Source organism: Carcharhinus amblyrhynchos, chromosome 25, assembly GCF_965287045.1.
Source record: "Carcharhinus amblyrhynchos chromosome 25, sCarAmb.v2.hapA, whole genome shotgun sequence".
Taxonomy (NCBI): Eukaryota; Metazoa; Chordata; class Chondrichthyes; order Carcharhiniformes; family Carcharhinidae; genus Carcharhinus; species Carcharhinus amblyrhynchos.
Window position 1 is genome coordinate 14,235,139 of NC_137348.1, and position 15,744 is coordinate 14,250,882.

At 40.0% G+C, this 15,744-nt stretch overlaps 1 protein-coding gene across 4 annotated transcripts in view; it reads left to right on the forward strand.

Moving 5' to 3' along the window:
- The window catches only part of LOC145358087 (ras-related protein Rab-14), a 37,794-nt gene extending 22,414 nt beyond the window's left edge, over positions 1-15,380 (forward strand). For all 4 annotated transcript variants that reach the window (XM_080211759.1, XM_080211760.1, XM_080211758.1 and 1 more), the window contains exons 5-8: positions 6,452-6,518; positions 7,778-7,865; positions 12,808-12,838; positions 13,271-15,380. In XM_080211759.1, the coding sequence (XP_080067885.1) occupies positions 6,452-6,518; positions 7,778-7,865; positions 12,808-12,838; positions 13,271-13,448 (364 nt within the window). In that variant the 3' untranslated portion in view covers positions 13,449-15,380. The remainder of the gene's footprint in view (positions 1-6,451; positions 6,519-7,777; positions 7,866-12,807; positions 12,839-13,270) is intronic.
- The last annotated feature ends 364 nt before the right edge of the window (positions 15,381-15,744 follow it).

Sequence of the window (15,744 nt, forward strand, 5' to 3'; positions counted from 1 at the left end):
ATCAAAACTTTCAGTGGATTTCCAGCTTGGGCTCTGGTCTTAATCCAGTATTGTTAGAAATTGGGCTTCCTTTCTGTCCCTCCCATTTGTTCTTGCTTATCCTCATTCAGACTAGAGGATAGATGAGCCTTGGAGGCTTGTCTATAGGTGTTGTCCATGCTGCCCTCCTGCCAGCTGTTTTGGTTATTTCAGGATAGCACTTCATCTGAGTTGAAGGTGAAATGAACTCATGTAGTTGATTAGATTCAAGTATTGGTTGCTCTGTTACTCAATACCAGTTTGCACAGATTGTACCTCAAGCATCCTTTTCAGGATGCTTTAATCCGTAGAACACATAGAAATAGTTTCCATTGATACCAACAGATCATCTGATTTAAGAGGTGTTTTTTGTAATTTTTAACAACAAAGTCAAGCTTAATATCCCTTTCCTCAACGAAGGAGATTGTCATTGACTTCAGGAACCGTAACGGAGGGCATGCCCTTGTCTTCTTCAATGGGGACAAAATAGAAATGGTCAAGAGCTTCAAGTTTTTAGGTGTCTAGATCAACAACAACCTGTCCTAGTCTCTTCATGCGGATGCAATAGTTAAATGCCTCTATATTTTCTCATTAGACTAAGGAAATTTGGCATGTCCACTACGATTCTCTCCAGCTTCTACAGATGCACCATAGAGACCTTTCTTTCTGTTTATATCACAGCTTGGTAAAGCTCCTGCTCGACCAAGACTGCAAGGAATTACAGAGGGTCATGAATGAAGCCCAGTCCATCACTCAAACCAACCTCCCATCCATTGATACTGTCTACACTTCATGCTACCTTAGAAAAGCAACCAGCATAATCAGGGGCCCCCACAACCTCAGACACACTCTGTTCCACCTTCTTCCATTGGGAAAAAGATAAAGTCTGAGAACATGCACCAATTGACTCAAACAGCTGCTTCTTTACTGCCATCAGACTTTTGAATGGACCTACCTCACATTAGGTTGCTCTTTCTGTTAGAACACAGAACATTACAGTGTAGTGCAGGCCCTTTGGTTTCACAGGTCGGCAGAAATTGAGGGCCAATCCAAAGCGCATCTAACCTAACACTATTCCAATATCATCCATACGTTTATCCAAGGACCATTTAAATGCTGTTAATGTTGGCGAGTCCACTACTGTTGCAGGTAGGGCATTCCACAAGCTTACTATCCTCTGAGCAGAGAACCTACCTCTGATATCTGTCCTATATCTATCACCCGTCAATTTAAAGCTATGTCCCCTCGTATTAGCCACCTCCATCCAAGGAAAAAGGCTCTCGCTGTCCACTCTATCTAATCCTCTGATCATCTATTAAGTCACCTCTTAATCACCTCTTTTAATGAAAACAGCCTCAAGTCCTTCAGCGTTTCCTCATAAGACTTCCCACCATACCAGGCAACATCCTGGTAAATCTCCTCTGCACCCTTTCCAATGCTTCCACGTCCTTCCTATAATGCGATGACCAGAACTGTATGCAATACTCCAAGTATGGACGCACCAGAGTTTTGTACAGCTGCAACGTGACCTCAGGGCTCTGAAACTCAATCCCTCTACCAATAAAAGCTAACACACCGTATACCACCTTAACAACTCTATCAACCTGGGTTCCAAACTTCAGGGATCTATGCACATAAACACCAAGATCTCTCTGCTCATCCACACTACCAAGTAACTTGCCATTAGCCCAGTACTCTGTAATCCTGTTACTCCTTCCAAAGTGAATCACCTCACACTTTTCTGCATTAGACTCCATTTGCCACCCCTCAGCCCAGTTTTGCAGCATATCTATGTCCCTCTGTAACCTGCAACATCCTTCTGCACTGTCCACAACTCCACCGACTTTAGTGTCATCTGCAAATTTACTAACCCATCCTTCTATGCCCTCATTCGGGTCATTAATAAAAGTGATAAACAGCGGTGGCCCCAAAACAGATCCTTGGGGTACACCACTAGTAACTGAACTCCAGGATGAACATTTCCCATCAACCTCTGTCTTCTTAGAGCTAGCCTATTTCTGATCCAAACCGCTAAATCACCCTCAATCCCATGCCTTCGTATCTTGTGCAAAAGCTTACTGTGGGGGGACCTTATCAAATGCTAAGCTGTAACTGTAATGCTATATTCTATGTAGTATGTTTTGTCGAGTTAGCGCTCAAGAAACAATACTTTTCACTATACACTGATATACGTGACAATAATACATCAAATACTTCAAATTGTGTGCAATGTTCAGTTTGAATATGTGATTCATTCATATTGCTGATTTTTCTCATATTTCTACTGTCGTCCTCTTAATAATTTTGGAATGCCATTGAAAGAGCTTGTGACACCTTGCCTACCTTTTTATGTTCTTCGAGTCTAAGCAGTGTTAAGTCAATGGTTTGACTGAGGCCAAGCTCAGTCCTTTGACACATGGCTTTTCAGCTTTGCTGTTTATGACCAGGGCCAGCAATCATCACCAATTTTATTTTCTACGTCTGCTGAGGTCCATTGTAGTATTGTCTCTGTCCTTAGTTAAGGACTGTTTCTGTTTTTACTGCAGCTATGTTTGCAAAACAGCGAGGCGAGTAAGAGAAGTGATAGAGAAATCAAGGACCAGAATTGGATAAGGACACAGTTTTTAAAAAAAAAGTAGGAACGGGACATGGAACATTAAAGGTTGTGAACCTGAACACTCAGAGCGTTTGAAATAAAATGCATTAGTTGCGCAGATAGATATAAAAGGGTATGATATATTTGGAATTGTGGAGATGTAGCTCCAAGGTGATCAAGAATGGGAACTAAACATTGAGGAATATTCAGTGTTTAGGAAGGACAGACAGAATGGAAAAGGTGGTGGAGTTGTATTGTTGATTAAAGAAGATATTGAGGAAAGATATTTAGCATAGACTGTGGAATCTGTATGGGTTGAATGAAGAAATAACCAAAATGCAAAAAACATTCTTGGCAGCACAGTGGTTAGCACTGCTGCCTCAGCGTCAGGAATCCAGGTTCGATTGGGTCACTGTGTGCAGTATGCATGTTCTTCCAGTGTCTGCATGGGTTTCCTCCCAGGTGCTTTTGTTTCCTCCCACAGCTAAAAAGACGTGCTGGTTAGGTGTATTGGCCATGCTAAATTCTTCCTTGGTGTACCCGAACAGGTGTCAAGAGTGTGGCAGCTAGGAGATTTTCACAGTAACTTCATTGCAGTTTAATGTAAGCCTACTTGTGACACTAATAAATAAACTTGACTTCCATTCGTGGAAATGGAATACAGACTACCAAACTAATGGTAATGTTGGGATTAACACTTCTCTAGAGAAGAAATCAGATGTGTGTGACGAAGGAATATCTGTGATTATGGGTGGCTTTCATCTGCATATGGATTGGATGAGTCAAACTAGTCACTGGACAATAGAGGAGGAATTTCTGGAGTGTATACATATGGTTTTCTGGACCAATATGTTGAGGAACCAACAAGGGAACAGGCCACCTTGGACTGCGTATTGTGCAATCTAGTTGAGAGAACCTTTGGGGATGTGTCCATGATATGATAGAATTCTTTATCAAAGTGGATAGTGAGGTAACTGATTCTGAGACCAGGATTCTGAATCTCAGTAAAGATAACTATAATGGTATATGACATGAGTTGGTTATGATGGACTGAGAAATATTACTGAAAGGAGACACAGTGGACATGCAGTGGCAGGCAACTCCAGAAGTTGTTCATTCTTGTTTGGCGCAAGGGTGCAAAGAAAACTGTGGCCAAACCATGGCTTACAAGGGAAAATAGAGATATAAGAAAGAAATTGACAAGGAAAAGCAATAAACCTGAGGATTGGGAGCAGTTTAAAATTCAGCAAAGGCAGACCAGAGGATCGACTAAGAAGGGAAAATGGAGTATGAAAGTAAGGTGTAGGGGAAACATGAAAACAACTCGCTGTGAGAGCTCTTATATATATGTAAAGAGGAAAGGTTTGACAAATGAAGATAGGCTCCTTATGGTCAGAAGCGGGAGAATTCACAGTGGGAACAAAGAATTAAATTTGTATTTATTCACGTCTTCCTTTGCAAAGGCTGAAGCAATGTACCATAAGTTCTGAGAAATACAAGTTTGTGAGGAGCTTAAGGAAATCTGTATTAGTAGAGAAATGGTTTTGGGGAAATGAATGGAATTGAAAGTGAATAAATTGTCACAGCCTGATATTTCTAATAGAACAAAGAACAGTAAAGCACAGGCCATTCAGCCCATCAAGCCTGTGCTGGCACAGATGCCCCTCTAATATTTTCTAGCCTCTATGTGGTCTGTATCCCCCTCTTTGCTGCCTATTCATGTATCTATCCAGATGTCTCTTGAATATTTTAGAATCTGCTTCCACTGCCTCCTATAGCAGCAGGTTCCAGGAATTCACCATTCTGTGTGGAAAAACTTGCCCCTTTATATCTCTCAAGTTCCCCCTCTTACTCTCAACGAATGCCCCCAAGTAATTGGCCCTTCGATTCTGGGAAAAAGACTGACTATCCAAACCTGTCGTAATCTCCAAAACCTCTATCGGGTCCCCAATCCGAGTTTGTTCAACCTTTCTTCATAGTCCATATCCTTCAAACGAGGCAACAGCCTGGTAAATCTCTTCCAATGCTTCTGGTAGTGTGGCAACCAGAATTGTACACAGTACTCCGAATGTGGCCTAACCAAAGCTGCATGATTTGCAACAGGATTTGTCAATTCCTATACTCAATGCCCGGACCGATGAAGGCCAGTATGCCATACGCTGCCTTGACTGTTTTGTCCACCTGAGTTGCCATCTTCAGGGAAGTGTGGATCTGTACTCTAGATCCCTCTCTGCTAATATTTCTCAGGGTTCAACCACTTATTGTATACTTTTTCCTTCTGCAGTAGACCTTCCAAATCGCATCACCTCACATTTGTCCAGGTTAAGTTCCATCTGTCATCTTTGGCCCAGGTCTCCAGCCGATTTATATCCTGCTGTATCCTCTGACAATTCTCCCCACTATCCACTACTCCTCCAATTTTTGTATCATCTCCAAATTTACTAATCATTTTCCTCCCAATCATTTACATTTAAGCAGCAGAGGTCCCAGCACTGATCTTTGTGGAACACTGCTTATCACACATCTCCTGTTAGAAAAATACCCTTTCACTGCTATACACTCTTTCTGTGCCCACGCCAGTTTTATATTCATCTTACCAGCCCACCTCAGATCCCATATGGCTTCACCTTCTGTATCAGCCTGCCTTGAGGAACCATGTATACAATATCCACTGCCCTGGTCAAATTTTCTTGTCACTTCCTCAAGGAACTCAGTCAAGTTTGTGAGGCACAACCTCCCTTTCACAAAATTATGTTGCCAAATGCTGATGAGCCTGTTCTCTTCCAGAGGTGAGTATATTCTGTCCCTAAGAATCTTCTCCAATAATTTCCCCACTATTGATCTTCATCCCAGAATACTTAAGGAAGTGGCCCTAGAAATAGTAGATCTATTGGTCGTCATTAGTTGCTCAAGAGCCCAAGGACAGCAGGCAGAAACAAAGGCAAATGATAAGTTGGCTGCCTTCGCAAGAGGATTTGAGTACAAGAAAAGGGATGTTTTACTGTACAGGGCATTGGTGAGGTCATACCTGGAGTATTGTGTGCAGTTTTGGTGTTTTTAATCTGAGGAAGGATACCCTTGCTCTTGAGGAGGTGCAGTGAAGGTTTACCAGGTGATTCCTGGAATGACAGGTTTGTCATGTGAGTAGAGACTAAATTGGTTAGAATTATATTGGCTGGAGGTTAGAGCGAAAGGGGATCTGAGTATTGAATTCGATGAACAGTTATGATAATGAATGACAGCATGAAAATGTGATCAGAAGCTCATCTTGGTCAAATATAATACCAGTGTTGTAAATGGACTGGTAATCTCAGATTGGCTTAATCTCAGACTGCTGCCAGGGAGAGGGAAGGAGCCAGTAACATAGAAATTGGTTTGGAGCAGGGCTGAAAAACAAAACTATTTAATTGGAGGAAGTTTCTCATCCAGTACTGAACGTTGGGTAAGTAGTCTGATAAGTTAGCAAATGGAAGAGTTTGGTACGGTGGTGGTAAGGTGGAGCTGGATGTCATGCAGCCCATGGCTGAATGCCTCCAGTTTGGTACGGCATGTATAATGTGAGCAACAAACTTCGTGATGTCTCCACTGTATTAGCTACACGATTATTAGCTATAAAAGGTAACTCTTAAAGTGTGTATGCGCAAGATACCTTGTCATAAAGAAGGACTTGATATTCTAAAATTTAATTCTCCTATTTAATTTTTTAAGAAGTTTAATAACAAATGAAACTCTGCCTGTATTTAAGTGCCTTCTGATAAAGCATTTTAAATATGCTGTTGAGCAATGAATAATGCTTGTGTATTAATTGTAATTTCCCCCTCTGTACTTTTTTTCTAGGAGAAGTACTTATAACCACCTTAGTAGCTGGCTTACAGATGCAAGAAACTTAACTAATCCAAATACTGTAAGTTATTAAATGGCATATAAAAGGAGATGTACCCCCCACCCCCACAAAAACCCCAACCCAGTTTCTTTTTGCTGTAAGCAGTCTATTTCATTTGGTAGACTGCATTCTTTATAATCTGTACCATTTGCTATCTCTCATTCTGAATTGGCATTGTTCAGGCTGCAAAGAATATTTTGTGTAATTTTTTTTTGCATTATATATTCTGTTAACCTGGAAAGAGAAAATGATAACTTTGTGTAGATTAAAGTTGGTCATTTAATGTGCAGTTAGTTGACTTGCAGAAACAAGGAATAGAGCAGATGTGATAGTAAAGTAGTAATTTGCAATGCGCCTAACTTGGGCCATTATTTGGTCTGTTGTCCCAAGTCTTTGACAAACTTTTGCAGTGAATGTTATCTTGTATTAAAGTAGCTTTCAACTGAATCCATTAGTCATGCAAAAGAACTGCTGAGTAGTGAAAGCCCCTTTTTTGTGTTTTAATTCATTTTTTCAAGATTTGTTTTCCAAATTTATGCTCTTTGAACCCAAGCCTGAGTCTTCCACCAGACTGAGTCATAGATGTAGAAGCTTAAGGGTGTTAAAATCAGGTATTTGAATTAAAAGAGAAAAAAATAAAAGCAGCTCAGTTTTTGTTGTTCAATTTTCTTTAGCAGCTAACTTTTTTTGAGCTTAAAACCATTGACAATTGAAATTGATAGGCCCAACTTATCAAATCTTATGACGGGGCATGTTTTGAGCAGTCAGCCGTTGGCACAGAACGGTGAGGATGCATTTGGATCAAATGCTCCTGTAGAATAAATAAGTGTTTTAAATCAGCCAAAGAACTTGAAGCCCTATGATTAACATTTTTTAGAATGAAAGCATTGCAAACTAAGTTTCAGGGTTGACCAAAGCTCTGGTGACAACATCAATGAGCTTGCCATCTCCCTATCCCAGTCAAAGTTTCAATTGTGTAAAGCCAGTGTTATCTGATAATAATTGGAAAATATTCATTTATTCCTCAGGTTAATCTTAGCTGATAATTTTCACTGGCTGCAGGAATGTCAAGTGTGTAGTTTAAATGTTTAAAATACAGTAGTGCTGCAGTGTTGTTTGTTTCTAGTTCTAATCAGTATATCTGTTTTAAATTGATTCCTGTGCCCAGGCATGATTTTAACTCCAGTTTTCGGTTGTGAAGCACTCAAGCCAATCACTGGGCAGATTAAATTGGCAGAAATGGGCAATCTGGAATAATTACTTGTTTTTTGTTCACGCAGGTGATTATTCTTATAGGAAATAAAGCAGATCTTGAAGCTCAACGAGATGTAACGTACGAAGAAGCCAAGCAGTTTGCTGAAGAAAATGGTAGGTTTCCTGGCTGCAGAATATCTTGTTAGCATGCTGATTTAAGTCTTTGAAAAATAGCAGCAAGAGGCTTCTGTATAGAAACTTACTAAAATTCAGTGGCATGATCTGAATAATTCCTTTCTGAGCAAAAAGAATGAAACATGACTTATAAGTGAATTGTCTCATAACTCCATAATCTCCTGCAAAGCAAAGATCCAGCACAATATCTGCAAGTTTGAGTGGAGCTGTATGATGAAGTCTGACTGGTTTCTGCAGCCTGTCACACACTTTAAGTGACTTCATATTGATTATCATTATAGACATGCAATTCATGGTGACTTTCTCGTTGCGACTGACCTACTTCAGTGGGTTGGGGTGTTGTTCATTTAGTTGCCTTCAGGCTGATATCCTCTATCCAGGTATATGCTTTAATTCATTGGCACTGTATTGAATTCAGGAATCCAAGGGCAATCCATATTTTTTCCCCTTATTTAACCAGTTTACATATATATTGTACATAAAGGCTTTTCCTCCATGCAAAATAAAACATTCACTTATTTACATTGAAATGTTTCTTTCAGCTGTCATCAGCTATAGAAAGAGGACTGTAATGAACTCATGTCTTTTAAGTCATGATTCTAGGTATCAGATTCTGTTTGTGGACTAAAAGTTGTAAAATTGCATTGAGCGGTTGACTTGCAGTGACAAAAGCTGTTGAGTTCCTGCCCCACAGTATAAATTACATCAGGCTTACAAAGAGGAAATGAGTGGTGTGGTTTTTTGTAACTCATGGTTTAGGAAAACAGTTTGTTTTTTAGGAGCAGTTGTACTATTACGGTAGCTCAATGGTTAAACTCTTATCAAAAAATATACCTCAAGGAAGATGTGTTCTCTCAATAACTGTAGTGATGAAGTAGTGAATGGATTAAGAAGCATTTAGCCTGGAATCTTTCTAAATATGACTTTTCCTGTTAAAACAAACCTATCCTGTGGACACTGCACAATAAAGTAACCAAATATGTTTAGGAAATTGTGCCTAGTAAAGAAGGGGTTTGGGCCACTTGTTGAGTATGAAAAAGTGTTGTCTATTCTGTTTATTCAAGATCTGGTTATAATTAAATCCAACCCATGCAGAAAATATAGCGTAGTAAAAAGTCTGACAACACCAGGTTTAAGTCCAACCGATTTATTTGATAGCAAACTCACAAGCTTTCAAGGTTAAGCTCTTCATGTGTCGCTAAACATATGTCGCACTATCTGTAACCCCCGTGACTTGCCTGGGTTTGCAAAACCTCACTCACTGTACTGTCTGGAGACAATACACATCTCTTTTTAACCTGTGATTAGTGCTCCTTCCACTCACATTGTTAGCCACTTTAAGACTTGAACAGCAGGTTAGGTGTAAAGATTCGCATTCTAATCAGTAATCTGTAAACTGTGCTTTATATGCTCTGTCTGAGGCCAGAACTCTCCATTCACCTGAAGAAGAGCTTAACCTCAAGCTTGCGAGTTTACTATCAAATAAATTGGTTGGACTTAAACCTGGTGTTGTCAGACTTTTTGCTGTGTTTACCCCAGTCCAACACTGGCATATCCACATCATGAAAATATAGTGAACAGTATATGCTCAGGATATGAGGTTTAATAAAATGTCCCACTGAATCAAGCTATTTAACTGTGGTCCATTGTTTTTTTTTACTGACTAGCAGCTGCCTGTTGGTCCTTTGTATGCACCAGTTCTTTTGCTGGGACAATCCAAAACTGATCTTCCATCTTTGACTTACTCAATAGTTATCCAGTTTTCCCTTCAAATGCATTAGCCTGCCTGAACCAGAAGATTCCACAACCCGCAGCATAAATACAACTGATCACAGTGCACAAAATGGTTCCCTCCTCAGCTTTGGTTTTGATGCTTTCTCTTGTCTTTTGACTCACTTTGATCCTGTTGCTGGATGGTCTTTCTCTCCACCACCATGTGGAAAATGAAAGTGAGGGTCTTTTTTTTAATTCTGACTGTTATCTAATTGCACGCCCATTGCCCCTTTTATCATCTGTCCATATGGGAGGATACTTTCCTCAGCCAACCAGGAGTTGTTCTATGGCTGTTTCTGACCTTTAGTAATGTCTTTTGCATCTCAAGGTAAGTATGGATTTACAAAAGGGAAATCATGTTTGACGAACCTATTAGAATTTTTTCTAATAGATTAAACTAGTAGAGTTGACTGAGGAGATCCAGTGCATATAGTTTGTTTAGTCTCTCAGAAGGCTTTCAAGAAAGTCTCTCTCATAACATTACCTGCAATCCCATGCAATAAGTTATGTCTTGAGATAGTATGCAAAGAGTTGGCATAAAGTGGGTGGTCTTGGCAGTTAGTGACTAGTGGGGTTCCACAAGGATCTGTGCCAGGACCCCGACTGTTCATATTATATATAAAATGATTTGGAGGAGGGAACTGAATGTATTATCTCCACATTTGCTGATGATACAAAGTTGGTTGGGACGGTGGGCTGTGAGGAGGATGCAGTGATGTGACTTAGACTGAATGTGGGCAGGTGCGGTATAATGTGGATAAATGTGAGATTATCTGCTTTGGTAGGAAGACAGATGATTACTTGAATGTGTGTAAATTGAGAGAGGTGGATACTCAACAAGACCTTGGATTCCTCGTACATCAGTCATTGAAAGTAAGCACGCAGGTACAGCAGGCAGTAAAGAAGGCAAATGGTATGTTGGCCTTTGTACCAAGAGGATTGGAGTATAGGGATATTTTGCTGCAATCCTGTAGGGCATTGGGGAGGACCCATCTGGAGTATTATGTGCAGTTTTGGTATCCTTATCTGAGGAAGGATGTTCTTGCTATTGAGGTAGTACAGCAAAGGTCTGTCAGGCCGAGTCCTGGAATGGCAAGCCTGTCATACAAGGAGAGACTGTTGGTTATGGTTATATTCGTTGCAGTTTAGAAGAGAAAGAAGGGATCTCATTGAAACATAGAACATGTTCTAACAGATTCAGAAAGAATGTTCCCAATAGTGAGAGTCCAGAACCAGGGGCTTATAGTTTAAGGATAAGGGGTAAACCTTATAGAACTGAGGTGAGGAAAAATTCTTCACATAGAGGGTGGTGAATGTGTGGAATTCACTACCACAGAATGTTGTTGAGGCCAAAGCATTGTCTGATTTCAATAAGAAATTGGATATAGCTCTTGGAGCTAAAGGGATATGGGAGGAAGGGGGGATCAAGATATTGAATTCAATGATCAGCCATGGTCAAGATGAATGGCAGAGCAGGCTTGAAGGGCTGAATGACCTACTCCTTCTAGTTCCTGTTTTTATGTAATGCTCTTGCGCACCGTTTCTTATTTGGGAGGCATCTACATTAAGTTCTTGCAGAAACAAACAGCTTTCTAGCTCTTGAAGTTCTACTGCGGATAATTAATTCTAAAACTGGACGCAAACTCCCTTGTCGTAGCATCTTTACTGTGCTCTAGTATGAAGTTCTCCTGCTTTATTACACGAAGGCTTTACAAAGCTGTGTTTGTAAACAACAAGGTTAGATGTTAGTTTCTAAAAGTTAGACTTTAACAACTGGTATTCTTGTTAGTAACTCAATACACTTCACAAAGCATTGACAGCAACCCAAGAGTAGTCTGTCCCTGTTCATTCTCCCAATTCTGTTTTCACAATTTTAGAAACTTCTATTGAATCTCATCTTGCTTTTTCTGCTGCAGTGGAAATATCGTAGTTCCGATATCCCTCGTCCCCCACCACATAATGATGGTCTCCCACACCAAGCCCTATTTTGAGCTTTTTTCCTGCTGATTCTATGTATGCTTGTTCAGGCTTGATGTTGGGATGCTTAAAATTTGTATTCTGTAACGAACCATTATTGCATATAAATTTACCATGTACGGTATCATTTTTCAAGGTTTTGATTATTTGAAATCAGGTTTTCCACACCTGCCGTGAGTTTCTGTGGCTGTTGGGGCAGCATGGTAGCACAGTACTTAACACTGCAGCCTCATGGTGCTAGCAACCTGGGTTCAGTTCTGGCTTTGGGCCACTGTCTGTGTGGAGTTTGCATGTTTGCCCCGTGTCTGCATGGGATTCCTCTGGGTGCTCCAGTTTCCTCCCACGTCCAAAGACGCGCAGGTTAGGTTAATTGGCCGTGCTAAATTGCCCCTTAGTGTCAGGGAGACTAGCAGGGTAAATATATTGGGTTAAGGAGTTAGAGCCAGGTTGGGATTGTTGCCGGTGCAGGCTCGATGGGCCGAATGGTGCTCTCTGCGCTGAACGGATTCTATTAGTTCTTATTCCTCGTCTGTATTCTCAATTAATTGTCTCATGTTCAAATTAAATTTCCATCTGCCCATCCCAGTAGCCAGTCTGATATCTTTGCAGTCTCGATCACTGTTTTCTTCCAACTTCCCTCCCACTTAACAATATCTAATTAAGAGTCCGTTCCCTATACTGATGTGCATAGATGATATACCAATCAAAAGTGATCTCTGTAGTATCCTAACTCCATTTCAAGCAATGTCCAGTTCGTTCTAACATCCATTCTCACATGGGATGTGAGCATCACTGGCATGGCTAACATTTATTGCCTTTGAGCTGCCTTGAACCACTGCAGTCTGTGGTGTAGGTGCATGTATGGTGTTGTGGGAAGAGAATCTTGTTTTAGTTTAGTTTGCATTACTATGATGTGGTTGGTCTTCATTGGCCTGCAGGTTGGTCCACTTATAAATATTCTGAGAGGTGGGAAAAAGAACTCTCGAGAGAGCAAGGGCACCACTTTGTAAGCATGATACAAAGCTAAACTAATAATGTGGGTGCTGTTTTACTGTTGTATTCTCTTCCACAAGAAATGATGGCACGAATTGGAGTCTTCGTTTATAACCTCAAGTGTTGTCTTGTAGATAGCATTTCCCTGTTTCTAATATCTTACTATATTTTGCTACAGGTTTACTATTCCTTGAAGCAAGTGCAAAAACGTAAGTGTGCTTTTTCACCATCAAAGTGACAACTTTGTGAATAATTTCATATGTGTTTATGGCTCTGGGTAAAATGGATTGGGAGATTTTCCTGCTGCTGTTCATATTTTAAACTGTCACATGTCCAACTTTTTTAGTACTTAAAAGCAAATCTCATTTTATTGAAGCTGCTTTCATTTTAAGGTATATATTGGTCCCTTCCTCTCCCTAACACCTTAAATCCCGTTTCAGTCAAGAGAACTGCTCATTTTATTTCTTCCCATGTTCTTGAAGTATTTGTCACGGCAAAATATTTGGGCTGGTTTTGTAAAATCAAAGTTACTGACTCTGCTCTCGAGAGGACTGGATGCAGAGCTGCTGTTCAGCTGGAACCCAGTTTTTTAATACTGCAGCTTGATTAAGAATATAAATAACACTTCCTTTTGTTCTTAGAGGTGAGAATGTTGAGGATGCATTCCTGGAGGCTGCCAAGAAAATCTACCAGAACATACAGGATGGCAGCCTGGATCTCAATGCTGCTGAGTCGGGAGTACAGCATAAACCGTCTGCTCCTCAGGGTGGTCGACTAATCAGTGAACCCCAACCCCAGAGAGAAGGCTGTGGCTGCTAGTGATCTTCAGCCAGCCAACCTCTTGACCTTTCACATCTTTTCTCTTGTGTCTTTGTCAAAGCAGTATTTCTAGCTGCCTCCTCGTCTGCTGATAATCTGACAGGATAAATTTTGCTGCTGTGACAACAGTTTAACACGATGATAAATGGCTCTTCGCTAAACCACCGTAGATGTTTATCAGGTTACAAGGAAAATGAGTAGAGTAATAAAACCTCTCCTGCATGGAATTTAGAATTGAAATATTTTCTTACTTGTTCTTGTGGTAGTTCCTCATCATCATCCCTCAATCTGCGACCTTGACTTCGATGCCCCTGTCAGCTAAATGCCATGCTGACATTGCCTAATTCAATTTTCTCCCTCACAGGGGCTAAGACATAACCTTGCCATTCATTCAAAGAAAAACTGTACAGTTTAAAAACAACCCTCCTGTTCTGCCATACAACTGTTGTCTATGCTGTTCAAAGTTACTGATGGGTTCTTTGACTGTGAACCGACATCCAACTCAAAACTGGATAGGGTGTCTGTAATGTGTAGAGTGTGCTTGTTGCTGTTCATAAAGATCCCCACCCAGTTACATGTTTTCATGGGGTTCTAATTCCAGCTCTTTGTCTTAATCTTGCACAGGGAAATGGCTATTACTCATCTTTCCCTCTTAAGACGCAAACCAAGGCTTTAGCGTGCTTTTTGTCATTTTATTCTTTACGTTTATTAACATACGTAAATATGTATAAAATTTGAAGGAACTGAACTAACATTTAAATACATCTGTGTGTATATGATTTTAATGAAGAAACAAATTGATCACTGGCGCTGTAAGTACCAGTTTGTACAGAACAATCTAAGAGACCATGTTGCCCCTTTAAGCACAGAATGGATATAATCACATTTTAAAAAGAAACAAAACAAGCAGTACTTTAACACTATTTGAGTTTCGTATTCTCTTGTTGTCTTGTTCCATCATTGCACTGTGGAAAATCTCCTACCGTTTATAATCCTGTTGTTGTGCAATCGACCGTGTAATGTTCTCTGTAAATGTCTTGCATTTATGGCTGTATTTACTGCCTTACGTCATTCAAAAAAAAAACTGGGTGAATGAATGCAAACCTGTGCTTTTAACTCAACACATTTAGGTGCAATTGTCCTTGATGAACTGGATAGCCAAACTCCATTTAAAAAGCAGACTTTAAGGGTGATTTGATTTATTTTTAAGGATTTTGTTCACTGTATTAAACACTCTGTGGGATGGGGTGATTCTGACCTAACTTTCAAGGGGTGGAAGTAGTTTAAATTTCAAATGGTGAATCAGCACACTTGCCTTGGGTGGCATAATTGTGGTTTAAATGCTGATGTATCTTCAGTTGTGTATAAAATGGGTCTGTACTGGTTAAGCATTATATCTATCAAATTAAAAATAATGTTCAAAATCCCCTTAATATGGAAATGAGCAGTTGAAAATCCCCTCATCCTTGTGGAAAAATGGGATCCTTTACAAAAATGGTGTGGGAAGGCCAAAACTGGACTCTGCAATACAGGTATATTGAAAAATTTGTCAATTTGTACACTGTCCCTTGCTCATAGTGGATTGCTATTAATTTTCAGAATGAAGCTTTTTGTTGAGTATATGGGAGCATTGTCAAAGGCAATATGGTTAGGAGTGTTTTGTCTTCTCTACTATGTTAAGCCTTTGCTTTAGTGAGGTGTTGCCCAGGGACCATGGCCTGCAGATACAGCATGCAGGGTTTTGACAAGGTGTTTAATTCTAAATTTGCAAAAGTTTGCTTTAGGTGGTATGAGATCTGAACTACTCTTGAACAGCTTACAGTAGGTCTTGTTTATATCTGTGACAGAAAATTACTTTGAACTGCTGTACCTTTCATTTGATGGAACAAATGCTATTAATCTGAATATTTGTAAATAAAGTACCTGTATCTAGTTAATTTGTCCTTGTACTCTTTTTAAGAATGTAATTACATATCCTCCTGCCTCTACGCATCTGTTAATTGGCATTCCTTAATGTGGCAGATAAGGAGCTAGATGTGTGCAATGCTCTGGCAATGCAATGTATACTTGAAAGTACTTTGGAAAGAAACAGTTCATGCCAGATTAAGTTGTAGCCAAATGGCACTGAACTTGGGATTTGTGGAATAAATGATGGAAGTTGGCAAACTTTTCTGAGTTGCTTTTTCTTTCTTCAGAGAAATCTTTCATAAAGAATCAGCTTGGGGATAAATTTCAAACATTAAGTTGCATTTTTAATATACGGTGAGAGTCTGAAGCAAAGTGGAGTGCAGATTTG